The 18493-nt window shown below is 51.4% G+C and overlaps 3 protein-coding genes across 3 annotated transcripts; 1 reads left to right on the forward strand and 2 right to left on the reverse strand.

Annotated features, from left to right (window-relative positions):
- Positions 1-483: 483 nt before the first annotated feature.
- zdhhc8a (zinc finger DHHC-type palmitoyltransferase 8a) lies at positions 484-7371 on the reverse strand. Its single transcript, XM_057018845.1, is given in 11 exon segments — positions 484-1114; positions 1117-2148; positions 2230-2342; positions 2422-2536; positions 2618-2741; positions 2818-2909; positions 2979-3081; positions 3154-3326; positions 3627-3784; positions 3857-3978; positions 7223-7371. Coding segments are annotated over 11 exon segments (2364 nt in total). The 5' UTR covers positions 7327-7371; the 3' UTR covers positions 484-886.
- A 215-nt stretch (positions 7372-7586) lies between these two features.
- LOC130517162 (rhodopsin) lies at positions 7587-9263 on the forward strand. The gene has a single exon (XM_057018863.1). It carries the CDS (start codon positions 7939-7941, stop codon positions 9121-9123), a length of 1185 nt encoding a protein of 394 aa, XP_056874843.1. The 5' UTR covers positions 7587-7938; the 3' UTR covers positions 9124-9263.
- A 349-nt stretch (positions 9264-9612) lies between these two features.
- On the reverse strand, positions 9613-17664 carry nup155 (nucleoporin 155). The gene is given in 34 exon segments (XM_057019220.1): positions 9613-10245; positions 10341-10447; positions 10530-10666; positions 10955-11065; positions 11143-11263; positions 11342-11455; positions 11536-11665; positions 11757-11911; positions 12028-12132; positions 12210-12363; positions 12446-12581; positions 12656-12794; positions 13237-13428; positions 13499-13632; positions 13709-13812; positions 13932-14047; positions 14132-14198; positions 14284-14434; positions 14522-14607; positions 14732-14826; positions 14916-15026; positions 15100-15245; positions 15248-15269; positions 15350-15450; positions 15531-15698; positions 15766-15863; positions 15954-16045; positions 16159-16232; positions 16314-16577; positions 16694-16786; positions 16881-16951; positions 17036-17132; positions 17246-17383; positions 17498-17664. Coding segments are annotated over 34 exon segments (4110 nt in total). The 5' UTR covers positions 17640-17664; the 3' UTR covers positions 9613-10106.
- Between the last annotated feature and the right edge of the window lie 829 nt (positions 17665-18493).

An 18493-nucleotide genomic window follows, 5' to 3' on the forward strand; every position in this document is an offset into this window, starting at 1 on the left:
CAGCGAACTCACCCATCTGGTGCCAGAGTTTAATGAGGTTTTATCCAGTCCCCCCAATGACTGTGCTCGTCTGTGTCCTTCCACCTGCTGTATGGGGTCAAATCCAACACAAAAGACGAAAGACACACACCCGTCACAGCTGAGGCCAATAAAAGTGCAGATGAACGTTAATCATCAAGGAAGGCTTTTGAATCCCTCATAGTAATGAAATACAGACTTTTTAATGTGTCCGAAAGGGTTCATTTCGATATATGTCACTAATTGCTTTCCTTGAAGATGATTCAAAAACTTTACGGAAGCGTTCCTTTTGCGCAGCACTTCTACATTATGTCCACTGGGCGGCGATATTGGCCCACTTAAAACGTGTCATATCTTGGCTACTGTATCAAGAGCTTAGCAAGAACTGTCAGATTTCATGACGCTGTGAAAGGAGCTCCTAAACGTGAACTGATGTGCACGCACACAAAAACACACAAGCATAACTGAAAGTTACAAAAAGAGTTTATTCATACAAACAACTACAAAACCTTATTAAAGTGGGTATCTTTTGCAGCAGGAGACAAATAAGACGGTGTGGTAGTACAACAATATACAAAAAAGAAATATCAAAACATAAATATACTGATAATAACATGCCCTTCTGTTATTGAGTGGGTGTCAGGAGCGCGCTCAGTATCCTGAGATTCTTATTTTGGTCAGGGTTTGCAGAAGTTTCTCATGTGTAGAAAGATGAAGTCTCTCAAACACCCACGCGGCAGACTCTCAAATGGCCTCTTATTTACAAAATATTTTGGAGCTGCGAAGACAGAGACTAACACTGCATAGATTTATTCACATCACCAGCAATAAAGGGCATCTTTTTCTTCATCTCATCCTTTTAGTTCCTTTATTTCAGGCCTCCAAAGTTGACTGAGTCCGTCCCCTCGGAGGAGTACGTGAGCGAGGATCGCTTTGCGGTGGCGTAGGAGGAATACGAGGGCACGGAGGAGGTGGCGGAGCAGGACGGAAGGCGGGGCAGGGTGGACGTAGAGGACAGATGGGGCTGAGTCTGTCTGTCTGCAGTGCAGTAGGCTGGGGAGCAAGACTGGCCCTTGGTCTGCAGGCTGCTGCTGCTGCCGCTCTGCAGGGCGAGCTGGAGGATTTGGGGGCTCGTGTCAGAGATGAGGTGGAGCAGCTGGACAGGGGGGAGGTCCTGAGGCCGTAACCCAGGATGCCTGTACTCATCAAGAACTCCCGGGATCCGTAGGCAGGAGGCGTTGGTCCGCGGGAGCCTGGGGGGCGCAGGTTGTCCGGGGGAAGGCTCCGCCTCGTGGGGATGTCGTAGATTCCCAGATCTGGCCCGTAGAGGGCCTGCGACCTGGCCTGGAGGCGGAGCATCCGCTCCCTCTCCTCCAAATCCCGTCTCTCATGGATGGACGCCATGATGGTTTTTGAGAAGCCGTCGTAGCGCGCAGCAGCAGACTTTGCGGGTGTCAAGGCTTGGAGGCTAAGATCACGGAAACTGTCCCGCATCACCAGAGCCGGAGCGGCGAGGTCTCGGGAGGTCGGGGGAGCCAGATCCCTCGCCAGCAGCCCTTGAAAAGCCGGGGAGGGCTCTCTTTGGATGAAACCTTGGAGAGAAGGGGAAGGATCCCTTGAGGTGAGCCCCTGCAAAGACGGCGAGGGGTCCCGGGGCTGCGGCGACTGTCTGGCCACGCCCATAAAGACGGGACTGTAGGAATGCGGAGCTGCCCGCTGCATCCCATCAGCACCCAGAGCCATGAAATGAGAGTGGTAACCCACCGGAGGAACCCCCCTCGGAGCCAGGAAGGGAGCGTCCGCGGGCTTGATGAGGTTGTCGTAGGAGAGGCTGCTGCCGTGGTTGGTCAGCAGGCCGGACGAGGCGATGAGGTGGCGAGGCGATCCCATCCCCAGCTGGGAGGTGGATCCCAGGACGTCAGCGTGGATGGAGGGCAGCTGGGCCTTGCTGCCGTGGCGGTTGGCGTGTTTGAGGGTGAGGGAGCGCGAGTTGAGCGTCAGAGATCCGGAGATGCCGCCGGCGTGCAGCGGCACGCCGCCCTGCTGGACGCTTCTGCCGGGGCTTTCCTTGGACCCGGAGCCAAGGTCGACAGTTTTCCCACTCCCGCTCTGCTCCGAAGTCTTGACCAGCTGAGCAACACAAGGCCAGAAAAGGTGAATGGGAGAGGCAGAGGCGCCTCTAAGCCAACGCTTGAACGTGAGACGCAGCACCTGCTCTGGAGGGATCGGCGAGGATCCTCTGGATATGGCCTCCAGGACGGGCCGCAGCTGCGGAACCGTGGGGATGGAAACAGCAACGGAAGCTTTCGTGTGATGTCCCACCTCTGCGGAACCAAAACAAAACCAAGTGGAGTCGCAGGGACGAGCCAATGAACACACACACACACAGTCTTCCTACAGTACCGTCCACGGCGGACAGCGGGCCTCTCAGCAGGCCGTGGTCGGGCTTCAGGGGCAGCGGCGGCGGCGTTTTCGTTTCTTTTCCGTCCGACAGCTCGGCCGCTGCGGCTGACGGTCGCTAGCAGGCAGAAAACCATGACAGGGGTCCCGTGAGGTGTCACCCGTTGCATTAGTGAGCGTTTGAAAGACTGGGACATACGTCGTTCTGGAGGTCCTGGCTCGGGATCCCATTGTCCCGGAGCTTCACCTGCCGCTGGACCTCGGGTCTCAGAAACGGAGGCTGGATGTGGACCACGGTTTTCCTGCGCGGCCTCGCCGTGTACCTGGTGCCAGACCACAAACAGCCCATCAGAACTCCCTCAAAAGATCGACCTAAAGTCGGGGGAGGGGGGGTCTCACTTGGGAGCGACGGGACTGCAAACCAGATACTCCAGGTTGTTACAGCAGCCTCGCGTGAAGGGATTCACTCCTCCCTGGAACTTCCCAGTAACCTGCGGGAGCAGAGGGAACGTCGGACACGTCTAAACGTGCTAATCTCTGATCTCGGTGGTGGGAGCTACCTGTTCATTAGTGGTGCGTCCTCTGGACACCAGGTAGAGGTGGAAACCAGTAAGACCCAAGACTGGGAGGAGAAACAACCCCGATATGCTGATGACGACCAGACTGGACACGTCGTTAAGGAAAAGAACTCCCCCGTTAGGCCCTGATCTGTCTCACACATGCGGGTTTGGATACGTGACGGAGCAGTGCAGCTCCCACAGCGCGTCCACGTGGTTCAGGACGTACACGAGGCCGAAGGCGAAGACGGCCATCATGTGGAAGGTGAGCGACAGCAGGAACAGGAAGAAGTAGCGGTAGTTTCGCCGCCCGATGCAGTTGTTGACCCAGGGGCAGTGATGGTCGAAATCCTGACGGCAGCAGACAAACGCGTTTGGAGGATTTTAACAAAGCTTCTTTTTTTTTCTGCCTTTTTTCCCTCCCTCCCCACAATCTGAACCTTCCTCTAAACTGCAGCTCAGATGAGGGATCTCAGAAAAGGATTGACCTGATTAATGAGATCTCTCGTCCTCCGTCACACTCTATCCATCATGCCCTCTGCAGAAATCTCCTTTATCGACTTTGCCCACACAGACTCGCGTCCTCCCTTCGCCCGTCTACGCGCCCGTCCCCTCTCACGCCGCTGCGTCGGGGTCTTTGCGTGCACTGACCTCCACGCAGTGGTCGCACACGCTGCAGTGGGAGCAGCGCGGCGGCCTGTAGAAATGGCAGGAGGAGCACCACTTCATCCGCACTTGGACGCCCTTCACGTCCACGTTCTTGTAGAGAGGCGCCCGGAACTCGTCGTCCTTGTCCTCGTCGTCGTTGGCTGGAAAACAATGGGCGGGATTGTAGGAAGCCGTCACGTTAATGACCGCGCACCGGCGCTTTGATTACTAACCCATTGGCAGCACACCAGCATCCATAAAGGTCGCCATGGTAAAGTTGGCCAGCACAAAGAGGAAGAGGAGGGCGCAGCATGGCGGCACCGCGGGGCAGATGGTGGCGGCCAACCACGGGCATCTGAGCACAGAAACAGAAAGATAAACAATCACAAAAGTGAAACTTGTCAAGGCTCCGGCCTCCTTAAATGGGCGGAGGTTCATAAAAATGAAAAGATTAGCGTTAGATTTGTCGTGCTTTGGTCGGATCCATCACATTTGAATACAACGAATTAAAAAAAAGAACGCCAAGAACATCCAAAATGGTGCTCCAGCAAATCAATGACCTCAGCACTGATCCAATATTGCTCAATATGGTTAAACAATTGCACATAAAAGCAGGAATGAAGCAGATTTCTGCACCAGATCTGACATTTAAAGAAAAAAAAAAGGTCATTCAAATCCATAAATCACTTCTGCTGCAATTTTTGATACACCAAACGTCTCCTTTGACCTTAACGGACAAAAAAAACGTATTTCTGCAGATGAGTTTTTAGCTGAAAACGTCCGTCAGCCTCGCTGGTCCTCCGTCATAATCTGTGCGTGCGTGTGCACCGAATTCTTGGAGGTTCGCTCGTCTCGTCCATCATTTCAGCTGTGTGTGTGTGTGTGTGTGTGTGTGTGTGTGTGTGTGTGTGTGTGTGTGTGTGTGTGTGTGTGTGTGTGTGTGTGTTTGATGGTGAATGGGAGTATGATTATGTCTCCACTGTGTGAGATTAGAGGGAGGGGCCGTGTAATCAGGTTACTGTGGGACACAGAGAGGAGAAGATTCACTGGATTACGTTAACAGTCTTTGATTGAACGTCGCATGTTCGGCCTCAACATGGGAACTTGCAGCTGCGGCGCTCCAACGCCGACCTGCGCCACCTCGTTGGAGCTGCGACGTGTTGATGAAGGCGACGTCTCACTCCGACTCCCTCAGCGAGTCGACGACAGATTACACAACTTGGGGAAGGAAAGAAAAAAAAAAAAAAAACCAACATGGACGAAATCAAAAGTCGGCCTCCTCGGCGCTGTGCTCCTTCCCGCCAGAGCGCCGCTCTCCAAACCCCTTCAGGCGGGTTTTAGACAATGGGGGAGGGGTCTCCCCACCCCCACGAGGGATGCCTGCTGATGCCGTGCCAGATGCAAACCCAGTAATCCCCCGGATTATCAACTCTGGATTACCGACCACTCCAGCCAGTCGGAGTCATTGTGTATTCCAGGTCTAACCAGGGTGCCTGTGGGGGCTCAGCATATATCACACACCATCTATATGCTCTATAGCATGAAATAATCCAGTTGACTCCAGAATGGTGAGCCCGGGCAGGACAGCAGGTCCCTGGTTCACCAGATTATGGAAGATGTGAAAAGGAATTCTGTGTGGAATATCAGATTGAAATCTGGAAAATTGGCAACAACAACAACAACAACAACAGCCATTGTTCTCTTAAAGATGCTGTTGGGAACACGGAGCCACCGTCTGCTCAGCGCGCGCGTGGCGGCGCAACTGCCACAACCGCTCGGCGCAGGCGAACCGTCCCAGGCCGGGATCATGTGACGCTTTTCATTCAAATCATGCTGCAGCTCATCTGCACGGGGGCCGCGGGGGCCGCGGGGGCCGCTGGCTCTGCCTGCACCGTCCCTCTGAGGCCATCTGGCCCCGAGGCGGCACCAGTTCATTACCCTGCAGAGACCAGCCCCACCTAATGAGGGCTCAGGCAATCACACGGGACGGTAAGCTGCTCTGCAATCTGCACGCTGCCCTCGTCCCCGCAGTGGGTCAGTGGCGCAGCAGACGCGCACGCTCGGCCCAGCGGGCCCGGTGCGGCCGGGGGCCACCGGGGTCCACCGTGGGAGCCGACGCACGGACACCAAACCTCCACGCCGCAGCGTCGTGCGCAGCAGCCAATGAAAAGGGAGGAAATTTGGGTTTGTGGCCGCGCAGAGCTCTGGAAATATGATTGAATCCGGCCTTCGGGGCTCGCGGATTAAAGCTGTTGCAGATATGAAGCAGAGCTGGAAGTCGGAACAGAAAAAGAACCTTTTTTATAGATGCACAGACACGCACGCCGCTTCCCTGCAGGGTTCGGAGCTGAAATCGGGGACACGGAGTCGCGCAGAGCTTGGTGGCAGCAGACTCAGCCTGTCGGGGGGCTGCAGATGTGGGGGCCCACGGTCTGGAACCACAGCGCCGCCCTGCTCTCCGCCACCGTCCGGACACACAAACTAAAGGCTTCCTCACTTCTTTGACGACTCACGCCTCCTTTCTTTGCAGATGAGATCGCCTCCAATCAATTCTGCCAAGCAGGCATTGATCCCCCCGCCCCCCCCAGTTTTAAAGGATACAGATGCTTTTATCAGGGTTTCCTGGCCTCCAACCTGGTTCCTACATCCAAAATGTCTCCAGCACTTAAGCAGCAGACAGACTGTAAATTTTGATGGTGCATTTCTTCTTTTTTTTTTTTAAGTGGCCTTAAGGAGCATCTAAATGGATTAAATGTAATCAGTTTCCTCCATCTACAAACACCAGAGATCTTTATTTTTGGCATCTTGAATGCTGAAGTAAACAGTTTCTGTTATTTAAGCTTCAGAATGAAGAGCCGACAGGTTAGAGAAGATATGGAAACTGAGGGAATTCAAGGATCACATATGTTGTTGCCCCCCCCCCCCCCCCCCATAGGGGTCACATGACATTGATGAGAAGATCCCAATCCCCACCAACACACACACACACACACACATACACACATACAATCTGGTTTGTGAGTCCAGTGGAAAGACGGGGAAACTGGGGCAGATCCAGCTGCAGAGGTCAGAGGTCACCGCCGGTGCAGGAAAGGTTCGGTTCGCGTTTTTACACAGGGTTGCCATGTGACTCCAGGGTTTATTATTGGATGTAAAATGTATTTCCAGCAGGCCTGAGTTGGCACGAGCTGAGTCTGTTCAAACTCCCACTACGGTTTCGCCTTTCTGGGTCAAAACCAGCAGGCTGCAATTAACTATTTTTAACACTTTTACCAGATGCAGTGGAAACTTTCCAGGTTTCTCCCTGACACACACACACACACACACACACACACACACTGAGCTACATCTATGACACATATCGGTCACGAAGACGCTGATACAGTTCTGCCTGGGGTGTCCTGGGGGCCCTCACTGTGAGCCAACCGGGTCAGTTATCCGCCCCCGGTGGCTCTGACACAGAAAACCAGTTTTAACTTCAGAGGATTAGAATTTAGAAAACACGACAGCCCAAGTCAGGAATCTGCGCCTGCAAAAAGGGGTAAATCGCGACAGTCGCTCGGTGCGTGCGTGTTATTTCATTCTTCTCTTGGACTCACGTGAAGACGAAGAAGAGGGAGGTGGAGCCGACCAGGAGGCAGGCGGCCGTGCACACCGGCACGAAGGAGCTGGCTTTCATCGCGTCGGCGCCGCTGGCGGGCATCCTGCCCTCTGCACGCGCATCGGAGTCCCGTCGCCGACGGACACCGCGGCGTTCACCGCATGCGGGAGCCCGTTCGTCTGCGTGCGTTTGCGGGCGACGTCCCACATCCGCGCCGGAGCGCAACGGAGGAAGAGAGCCGGTGTGCGCGGAGGAGAGCCGAGAGCGGCAGCAGCGCGCACGCCCGCGTCCAGACTGTCCCCGCAGGCTGCCCCGCACAGATGCCGCCCCCGGTTTATCCCCAAAGGTGGAGCTTTACTCCACAAACCACGTGAAAACATAAACCCACACGGTGAGCCGGGTTTCCTGGGATCACGCAAATGCGGACGCGGCTTTTTAATAAAGACTCAATCAAAGGAAATGGACTTTTGGTTTTTACCTTCCGTCATAGGTTCCTTTGTCTTTACGGTCTTGTTTGCAGGTACATCAGCTTTTTTGTTTCCAAATGATCTGTGTTGGATCATTTGAGTCGTTAAATAGAAGCCTTTACTTTGTTTAATGGTTTTCACGTGATTCTTTGTTTTTTTTTAATAGTGAAATTCTCCTGATGTTTTCCTTATTTCTAAATTGTTCAGCATTACATGCTGTCGTCGTGGGGCGACTAATTGTCCATGGATGCGTCTCCTTGGTAGTAGAGAAGGTCCCCCAGGTGGAAAGCAGAACTCTCTGTCTTGGGTTGGGCTTCTTGTCCTCCTCTATAAAAGTTCAGGTGCTGAAACATCTCCAAGTTTGTCTGAAAGGATGGACGCGGAGGAGCTGGTGGAGTCCATCGTCCGAGGACTGATGTTCCTGGCAGGGGTCCTGGGGAACAACTGGCTGGCCGTGCGCTCCTTCCCAACACAGAGGTCCAGCGTCCGCACCAACGAGGTCCTCTTCCTCAACCTGGCTCTCTCCAACCTCATCACCAACTACCTGGTGGACCTGCCCGACACCGTGGCGGATTTTGCCGGCAGGTGGTTCCTGGGGGAGACCTACTGCGGCATATTCCGCTTTTGTGCCGACCTCTCGGAGACCAGCAGCATCTTCACCACCCTCTTCATCAGCGTCTTCTGGCACCAGAAGCTGGTGGGCTCCCTGAAACGAGGAGGCTCGCCAGTTCAGATGGACAGCCTGTGCTTGGTGGCGTGTCTGCTGGCCGGCAGCTGGACGGTGGCGGTGGTCTTCAGCATCCCGCACTTCTTCTTCGTCAAAGTGGAAGCGAGCAACGAGAGCAGCGAGGACTGCATAGACGTGTTTCCCAACAAGGTGGCCAAGCAGACCTACGAGATCATCTACCTCACGCTGGCCAACGCCGTCCCCGTCGCCGGGATCGTGTTCGCCAGCGTGCAGATCGTCATCACTCTCCTGCGGAACCACAGACGCATCCGGAGCCACGGTCCCGACCCAACCAAGATCAGCAATGAACCCAAAGATAGGAGTTCAGATCCAGGTCCCGCTCCCCCGTCCCAGGTCTACACAGGAGTGCCTCCTTCTGGAGGTGCGGTGGCTCAGAGCTCCAGGGAGCCGCAACCCGGCGGCACAGACAGAACCCCAGAGGGGGGTCCGAGGCCCAGTCAGGCTCCGGCCAAGCCCACCATGGCCTCCAGCTCCCAGGTGAGGGCAGCCAAGAGCGTGGTGGGCGTGGCCAGCGTGTTCCTGGTGTGCTGGCTGACTCACCTGCTCCTGCGCATCACCAACAGCGTCCACACCTCCTCGCTGGTGGTGGAGGTGGCCAGCTACATCGCAGCCTCCTACACCTGCATCATCCCCTACATCTTCCTGCACGGGGTGAAGAAGCTGCACTGCTCGTGCAAGAGGTAGAACCGGAGTCCCGCTGTCAAGGAAAAGCCAGCCCGTACTCCGATACTTCCTGGATCCTGCTTATTCCCGTGACACTTTTCCCAATAAATGTCACGACTTTAATGTCGGAGAATCGTATTAAAATGATTCTGACAGCTCAACGCGGGTGGCGGTTCTTTTGTTGCACCAAAAAACACTAATTAAACAGCTCACCCGGTGACTGAAATACAAATAATTCTGTCCTATATCGTATTAATATGCAGTTATAACACTTAAATCTTATGCCTGCTAAAATATTTTGATTTCTTAAGGGGTTGTTGTAATAGAGTGTGAAGCTAATTGGAAAAAAATGACTTGAGCAATTAGTGTCCCATTGGTGTGCGAGAGGCCCCGAGTGTCATAATTAGGGATAATTACAGAAGCACAATGACACAAAGTCCAGTAATAAAAGCAGCGGTTTGTGCGGCCCAATGCTCCTGCAGGAGGAAACGACGGATTCTGAGTCAACGATGCGATCCAAGTTTTATTCGTCTATAAAAAGTTTCATCGTATCACTGAACTAAACATTCTACACTGCACAGGAAAAGCACCTGGTTTCAAATACAATGGCAGCGTTTCTCAGCCGAGAGGCCGAAAAAGTCACGAAAAAAAAGAATTGAGCGTTTGACCTTTGGCAGAAGAGAGAAAAGGTTATGTACATAATTACAACGTTCAGTGCTGGACTGGGCTCCAAAAGGGCGTCTGTGTGGAAGATCTTGTCATTAAAATCAGTCAAGTGCAATTTCAATTATGGAAATCAACCTTGAAAATACAGATTTTATTTTGAATATAAATCAAACCAGCAGTCTTTTCTTTCCCCAAGGCTGTTGTGTTCACGTGATGCCAACGAATTAAATAAGTTCTAAAATGTGTCTCTGGTCTCACAAACACATCAAGACTGACGGGGGCCAAAGGTTCCCAGGGCACCCATGGCGTCTCTTTACTGGGGAAGCAGCTCAGTGGGGTCAGTGCAGCCTCTCCAGTTTGGCCTGCAGCGACTTGAAATTCCCGATGGTGTGTTGGAGCGCCGAGTTGGGACTCAGGGACTGCAGCTCCACCAGGTACCCGCAGATGTTGTCCAGGCACACGTTGGTGAAGCGGCGCCTGGAAGAGGAGAGAGAGAGAGACGCTTTTTAAAAGGCTGACGAGTCAGATAACGCCGAGCACAGCGCCCACTAGAGGCCGGGAGCAACCATTACCGGTCGTAGGTTGGGACTCTGCTGGGAGCTTCGACGTATCCGAGCAGCAGCACGTGGATGCACTCCACCAGGTGAAGTGGTTTCTTTAGCCGCTGCCAGCAGGGGTCCTTCAAACAAGCCATTAAATCAGCATTAAAAGCTGAAAAGGTTGATTCTGATCCAAAGACGGCGCTAAATAAACCTGCCTACCCGTGTTTTGAAGAGCTGGTCGTAAACCTCCAGGAGACGAGGCAGCTGCACTCCGATCTCCAGCATGGTGGAGGTGACGAAGCCGACGTCCCAGTTCAGCCGACACACTTCCTGTTCCAGAAACCTGACCAGGAACTCTGTGGAACGCGGGAAACATTAGCGCTGCCCCGAGGAAAATCTGCCCGAGACCCGTTTAATCGACTCTCCGTGTCTTAGGAACAGGAATGTGAGCCTCCGCAGAGAGGACAGGTTTAAACAGGCCGACGGCGATGAGGGGACCAGCGTGACCCTGCAGATCCGTCCCACTGAGACACGCCGACACAAACGACGCCACAGGGAGGGCTAATTACATTACTGTTAACAACATACTGGAAAGTTCTAATGAGTGGAAACGTGAAGACTACTACAGCGTCACGGCGGCTTACCCAAAGGGAAGTATCGCGGCGTTCCAGCGTAAATCTTCCCCAGCGACACTAATTTCAAGCTGGTGGACCTCATTCTGTCCACTGCACTCATGGCCACCGTGTCCCCCAGTTCTAGAGGAGAGCAGATAATTGCTGACACCTCAGGTGCACGCCGTGGATTCCAGCTGCCCGTGAGAGCTGACACTTGCCTTTCTCCATGATTTCCTGCCACAGCGACTGCACCAGGATGGGGTCGGAGTGTCCACCACAGTGGATGATGGCCAGCTTACACTCGGACAGCTTGAAATGATCAGCAAACTCCCCGTAAAGCTGAGCAAGAAAGCATTTATCTACATCAGACGTCACCCCTCTGGGATAAGGTAGATGACTCCGTTCTGCTTTGGTTACCTTGGTGATGTCCATGAGCTCAGAGTCCAACTGGGAGACGGCGTTTTTCACCGAGGGATGATGGGAGTATTGCCTGATCAGGGTCTCCTGGATCTGTACTTGGATGCGCACCAGCTGGAAAACCAGAGAAAACGTGAGCGGCGACAGCGTTCAGCCCCGATCCAGTTTCTTTTTCTGTCATCACTGTAACGCACGTCCATCTTCTCCTCCAGCTCGTGGAGGAACTCGCCGTCGGACGCTTGGGCCGAGATGCTGGAGGAACTCTTGGCTGACAGGATGGCTCGAGCGATGTATTCCAAACGCTGCTTCAGCGAGATCTCAGTGCTGCGCGGTCAGACCAGAACCCAGAACATTTAGGGCACAAAACAAGTACGGTGTGGATCCATGAGTACCGATCAAAAGGAACCCGTCCGACCTCTGCATGTCAGCGAGACGAGCCAGCACGTGAGCCGCTTTGCCAAAGCTGCAGCTCTTCTCGTAGTACCGCCACAGCAGGTCCATGTTGTGCACCTTGTTCTGATCCTGCTTGATCATGTGCATCAGATGCTCCTCCAGGTAGGGGGAATTCACCTGCACAACCGGGGCCGATTTACTGATCTCTTCTGATGCCGTTGCAAATATTCTACTAGATACGGATGGACAGGGGCATAAATATTGCATGAAAAGCCCAGAAGCAGACACACTACCTCCAGCAGCTTGTCGGTCAGGTCCGCCTGAATCAGCCAGTTGTACATGGCGATGTGGAAGAGCTCGTCCTGAGACCTCTGGGCCAGACCCAGCGTCTGCTCAAACTACAAGTGAACAACGACTGATGATGATACCAAAGCTGCAGCTTTAGAGAGAAGAGGCGCTGATCCTTCCCACTCACGTGAGCTGCAGCCTCCTCGTTACTGAGCATGTTGGGGTCAGAGGTCATGACGGGAGGCCCTGGCTGTTTGGGGACGCTGGGGGACTGAGGGGCGGCTTTGCTCTGGTTCACCAGCTCCTGCATCGTGTCTGTGATGCATTTGTAACACAGCAGTCTGGGACAAACAAGGGAAAGGTTAAAAACACAGCTAACATAAAGCTTAAAGCATAAGGATGAGGCAAATCCAAGAGGGTTACCGTTCCTGGAAGGCCTGCTGCCCCACTCTGTCATCCTCGGGCTCTCCGTTTTTGTAAAAGTGAGGTCCGAGTCTCTGGGGATCCTTCTTATCAGCTGCTGTAAGGCACAACTCAAGAACTCCCTCGTAGAACCGCACTAAAATCATCAGTATTTAAGCGTCAAATCACAACAACTGTGACAAAACACCACAGATAAAAATGAAAGCTTACCTTGTCTGTACTGAGAGCAGACCAGCGGCAGGTCGGTGTGTTGGCTGATCTGCTGATAGAGCTGGAGAGACTCTCTCAGGGTCCTCTCTTTATCTACTTTACTCTGGATCTGCTTAGAGCTCTGCAGCAACTCATTAGCCTAAATTGGAGACAATGTTAAGACATAATAATGAGCCTGTTTTAATACCTGTAAATAATGTGGTTCAGTGTATTTCTGATGCAAACTAGACATATTCTCCCTGATGTAACCTCAGGCTTTCTGGCCTGTCAACCACAGGCCCTCAACATCAGTGGAAAATCGTAGACCGTCAATGGGAGCAGATAGTCCAGTATGAGGGCCCTGATCTTGGAGGGTCTCACTGGTCCTTTACATTGCACCACTTGCCCCCCAGCCAAGCATCTCAGCTTTGTTTGGAGGATCAAGAGACCAATGCTCGTGTGTCTCTCCTGATTAGCCAGAACTTTGAGCGAGTAAGTACCAAAACCATCAGATGCATGAAAAGTCTGCTGCTTCTTGTCTGTTAGAAAGATCAACACACTTGAAGAGAGTTCATTAAAAAACAAACAACATGTGTAAGCACCTTTGAGCAAACGCTGTCATCACTGCTGTACAGAAGGGGACAGATGTCCCGCAGGTGGTTGCTGATGGCATCCACAGAGGCCTTATCTTTGATGTAGACATTAATGAGGGCTGTGATCAGCGCTCCAGACAGTTCCTTGCCTCGGATCACGACGTCCTTAAAACCAACTCCTTTCATCTGCTCCTGAAACTCCTGCGATTCAAAGGGGAAAAGGTCAGAGGGGTCAGATGGGTTTGCCACATATCCGGGCGTAACGCTGTACCTTTGGCAGCTCGGACATGATGAGGCTGAACTGATGTTCACAGAGGAGCCTCCAAAGAGTCAAAGTCTGGTAGGAGCGATGCACCAACTGCTGGATGCCCTGCAGGGACACCTTCTCGTAGACCTGAGCCTTGGCTGGACACAGACAAGAAGAAAGATATCAGTGTGTTACACAACATCAACAACTGTATGAACTCGTGTCATCACTCACTGTGATATTTCCTCTGGAGCTCCTGCTGGACCTGCTGAGAGTTGGCACCATCAGGACGCATAAATCCCAACAGCCTTTGCTGCAAGTTGGCGGGGGAGCTGAAACTAGGTGGGAACGTGCAGATGTTATTCAGATGGGACGGCAAACTTCTGCTCTTTGGCAAATATGGCAGGGACAAAGCAGCACAAAATGATACTTTAACAACTAGGGAACAAGAACGGACCTTGCAGCGCCGAGCGATGACGGGCTGAACTGAGAGTTTTTATCAAGAAACTCTCGCAAACCACCGAGTTCCAGGATTACTGATTCCAGCTCGCACAAGCCAACACTGCTTTCCAACTGTGGAAAGAGCGAAAACAGAGTTACAAACACCACAATTCCCAATTGAATTCACCACAAACACGATTCCAGTGAGATACTTACAATACTGAATGTCTGATTTCCCTTGGTTATAGTTTGCTCGACAGCAAAACTGCCATCCCAAATATTCCTATTAAAGGGAGACAAGAGTTATTTTCTATGGACGCTGTCACTTTAAATACATGCTCAGCCTCTTACAAAGTGTATCGATTTACCCAAGAATGCGAGCAAAATAGATGCAGATGCCATTGTGTTTGCCTGAGAAGATAACCTCCGGGCCAGCCGCCACAGGTGTGATGGGAGCAATGGAGCCAGGCCCAGAATGCATTGGTGCAAAAGGTGTAGCCAAAGCTGGGGGCAGGACACCTGCAGAGGAAGGAACGAGAAAGGGTTCCACGGCACTGTTGCAAGGTAGATGTTAGGAGCGCTTTAAATGGGAGGCTCTTCTTCTACCTGGTGCTGGGGAGCTCATAATGGGTCCCACTGTGCCGGGAGACGTCATGGCCGCAGGAAATCTCATCTGTGCTTCACCTCCATACCTGATCAACAGCAGCAGAGAAGTCAGTCGTATTACAGAAGTAGAACATGTCTTCATGACAAAGAGCTGGTGCAGTATGGTGTTCTGTTACCTGCGGTGTGGCTTTAAACAGTGTTATCCCTCACCTGAAGAAGGACCTGGTGGCCCACTGTGAAACCTCTCTGTCACAAGCAGCATTGGAACACGCCAGGATCAGGGCAGTGGCACAAGCTTGCTCCTCCTTAACAATGAATATTCACAGTTCATACGATACGTGCACTATACGGGTAAAACCAATGAAAAGGAAGGAGGAATGAACAGCAAAAATACCCGGTGCAGCTTAAAGAAGCGTTCAATCTCTTCACTTTCACCTCCAGCGCAGCTCACCAGCAGGTGGCGGAGTTGGTCAACCGGCCGTAGTTTTTGAAAGATATGACTTCCCTGCAAGAGAGTAAGGGGCAAATATACTTAACATCATGATTGCTCATCACAAACTGGAAAGAGCGATATTGACCTTAGCTGAGAGGAGGACAAATTTCTGCGGAGGGATGTTGTGCTGCTGGACCACCACCGGAGAATCGGTGACGGGGATCAGCTCTTTGTTCAGGGGGGTAAAGATCTTGGCTGGCCTCTCGTCATTAACAGCACAGAGGGCCCAGAATGTCCATCCACATTCGACATCATCTGGAACAGAACAGAGGGATGACGTGTCCGGTATTAGAGAAGCACATGTTGGAACAAAGCCCTGGTTCATTAATACCGACCTGAGTCTCCATTAAAGGTTTCTTGAAGGGAAAGGAGTCATGATTGATACACCACAGAATGTCACTGTCTTCTGTTTCAGAAGCCGCCATCAAAAGAACACCTGTGACACAAATCATTCAAAGATCTGGATTATGTTCATCCGTGTGGCTCGAGGGGAGCACTAAAGGGCAGCTGGTTTACCTTTGCTGTGTAGTGCTTTATGAACCTTTGCAGGTTTCTGTAGAGTCGAGGAGGCAGAAAAACCAGGTGGCAGACGGACGTGCACCAACGCCAACAGGCTCGGTCGAGCTGCCATGTGCTTCTGGGGTTGAGGGGCGAATGGAGTGGTGCTGAAGTAAAGCCGCACGCCTGGAGAAGAGACATATATATAACATATATATGCTACCTGGGTTGGTTTGCCGGTCCAATGTCTAACCTGCATGAGTGACAGCAAGCAGATGACAGTCTGAAGACTCAGATCTGTCAATCACAGCGATGTGGACAATGGGTCTGAAGACGGACCGGTCAATTGTCCTGCGGGAAGACAGAATGAGATATATATGTAAAAAATAGAAATAAAAAAAAAATGAAGAAAGAGGAGGAAGTTGAAACCAACTCACAAACCTGGCTATGTTTCCAGCAGCCGCAACAATGGAATTCTGCGCCATGGTTGCCACACGACTCATTCCCTGACCATCAGCACCCAGGTCATACACCTAACAACCCCCCCAAAAAAGGTGCTGGTTAGTTTAGCATTGCTGTCATCAAATATTCACATTTCCCAACTGTTTAGAACCAACATGCAGCCGTGTATAGCTGTACACGGTACCTGCAGAACACCTTTTTCAGAGCGTGTAAATAGCGTGTTTCTGGTGTTGTCAATAGCAATCTGGACGACGGGATCTGTGGGACAAAATGACACCAAAGCCTGAATCGAACGTAGCTGTGTTTTCTGTTGCGGAAGGAAAAAAGCCCAAAAGTTACCGTCTTCAGAAAAGGAGAACTGGAGAACAGAGGGGATAAGGAAGGACAGGGAACTCTTGGAGTGGTTGATTTTCCTGCAGCGTTGGCTCAGCCACCCTGCCTCAGCTTGGTAAGCTATCTCATAGAGGCAGCCGTCCTTTCCTGCCATAAAAATACGCCCCAGGTCTGTGGATGTGATGGAGACCATGTAGGTGTTGTCTGTAGGGATTGAGAAAAGCGGATCTGGCAGCAGCTGCATCCCACCAGACATGCTGTCGTTTAAACCTGCAACAGAATTGACAGATGCAAGGATGATTATGGAAAAAGGTCGCCGTTCTTCTCTCAACACCTTTTAAAGATAAAACCCTGGTGAATTCTAGTTAACCCCGAGCAGAACTCACCAGCTTGGCCTTTGGGGAAGCTCAGGCCTAGAATCACAACATCCACAGAGGTTGCTAGTACCAAGAGGTAGTGAATGTGTGGTTGCAAAATCCCTGTGGGGAAACAAAAAAAGACATGCATAAGCAAAACAGAACATAATGGGGTAACTAAAACATGACAAACAATTCAAAGTTTGAGGGCAAATACCTTGTTTGGGTTTTACAAGACCTACAGCCAGAATGGTTTCAATAAGGCCATCAAAATAGGCCACATCTCCTCTGAAATCAAATATAAAATAACCTTTGTCACTCCGGTTTAATTGTTAATAAACAGCACTACCCTAATGAAATGAATGTCCTTACCCATCTTCATAATTCCACATGAAAATATCATTGTCGATAGTGAGCCAGGCACGGCAGATCTCTGGGAAAACTCCCATCATGCAGTTACACTGCATATCTGTCAAGCATTTAGGATTAAAGCGCTGAATCAAAAAGGGAATGGCTGAATGATGCCTAAGGGTTCATCCACAAGCACTCGAGCAGCATCATTGGGAATGACTGAAAGGATACGGCTGAATTGCTCCACCAGCTCAGGCGGCAGAGGGACCCGGCGGACTGCATTGAGCTCTGGCAGATTTGGCACGCTGAGCAAACCGGATCCTTGGAGAGGATAGTCCATGTCCGACACTCCAGACACGGACGGCATATCTAGCAAGAATGGTAGTGGTTTATTTTCTATTGGAAGCAACACCTTTGACAAGGTTGTTTGACTTTCCTGCCACTGCAGCAGACTGGCTTTGGCTTCCAGTAAAGGCAGCTTACTGTGGGAAGGAATGCTGAGCAGCTCCGACAGGTCAGGAAAGCAGCGATCATCCTGCAAGTGTCGATCAATCATCCGGACAGAGTTTTCCAGCGCTTCAGCGAGTGCAGCACCGGGGCTGTTGGGTCCAGCGCTGGAAGGCATGGCTGGGATACCTCTAGCGAGTTACCTATAAATTAGTTGCATAAAAAACACACGTTCTGTGAGTAACACTAAAGATATAAGACCTCAAATATTATAACCGTTAATAGTAATGGAGAAGCCATTATTGGGAGATCTGAACACACTCAAATATTGCCATGTACACCAGTGTGCTCTGTTGTATTTCAAGTAGATTATTAACTATCTAATTAAATCCATCAATTAACTCCAGTCCTTCAGAGCCCCCTTGAATTGGTTGATTCTACTCTCGCTAACTAGCTCCGAAAGCTGTCAGTTACAGGTTTCACAGAGAAAGTGAAGGAAGGAGGCGTACGTCCCTATGCATGCAGCTAGTCATCTCTCACAGACGACAATGTTGTCGGATGAAAACTTATTTCAAATGCATACTGTTATTTGGTTAGCTGGGTATGCTAGCTTAGCTGGTTATGCTAGGTTAGCTGTGCTCCAGTATTTATCGACTGTCTGTGGCGCGCGACATTACGCCCAGCTTGGAAAGAGGGCAAAGCGACCTCGTAAGTAGGGTTGAGCGTCTTATTTCGGAGAAAAATCCTTATAGAAACATTGTGAAGGCTATTTAAATTACGGGTAAAGTGACGTCACCAGAAAAACCGCTGACACCCCCCCCCCCTTCCCCGGTATAATTCGAACACTACCAGTAACTGAATGCTAGTACAAAAGTAATTTAGCATGAAGCTACTATTTAGCTAAGAAAGGGTTATTTCCACCCTGCAAAAAACATAAAGATGATCCGACTTACAGATTAGGTTTTATGTAATTCCGAGCTTTACTGAAATGTTTTCGTCACCGGCTTATACCATACAATCAAAACTAGGTGA

This window comes from Takifugu flavidus, chromosome 20 (assembly GCF_003711565.1).
Source record: "Takifugu flavidus isolate HTHZ2018 chromosome 20, ASM371156v2, whole genome shotgun sequence".
In the NCBI taxonomy this organism is placed as follows: Eukaryota; Metazoa; Chordata; class Actinopteri; order Tetraodontiformes; family Tetraodontidae; genus Takifugu; species Takifugu flavidus.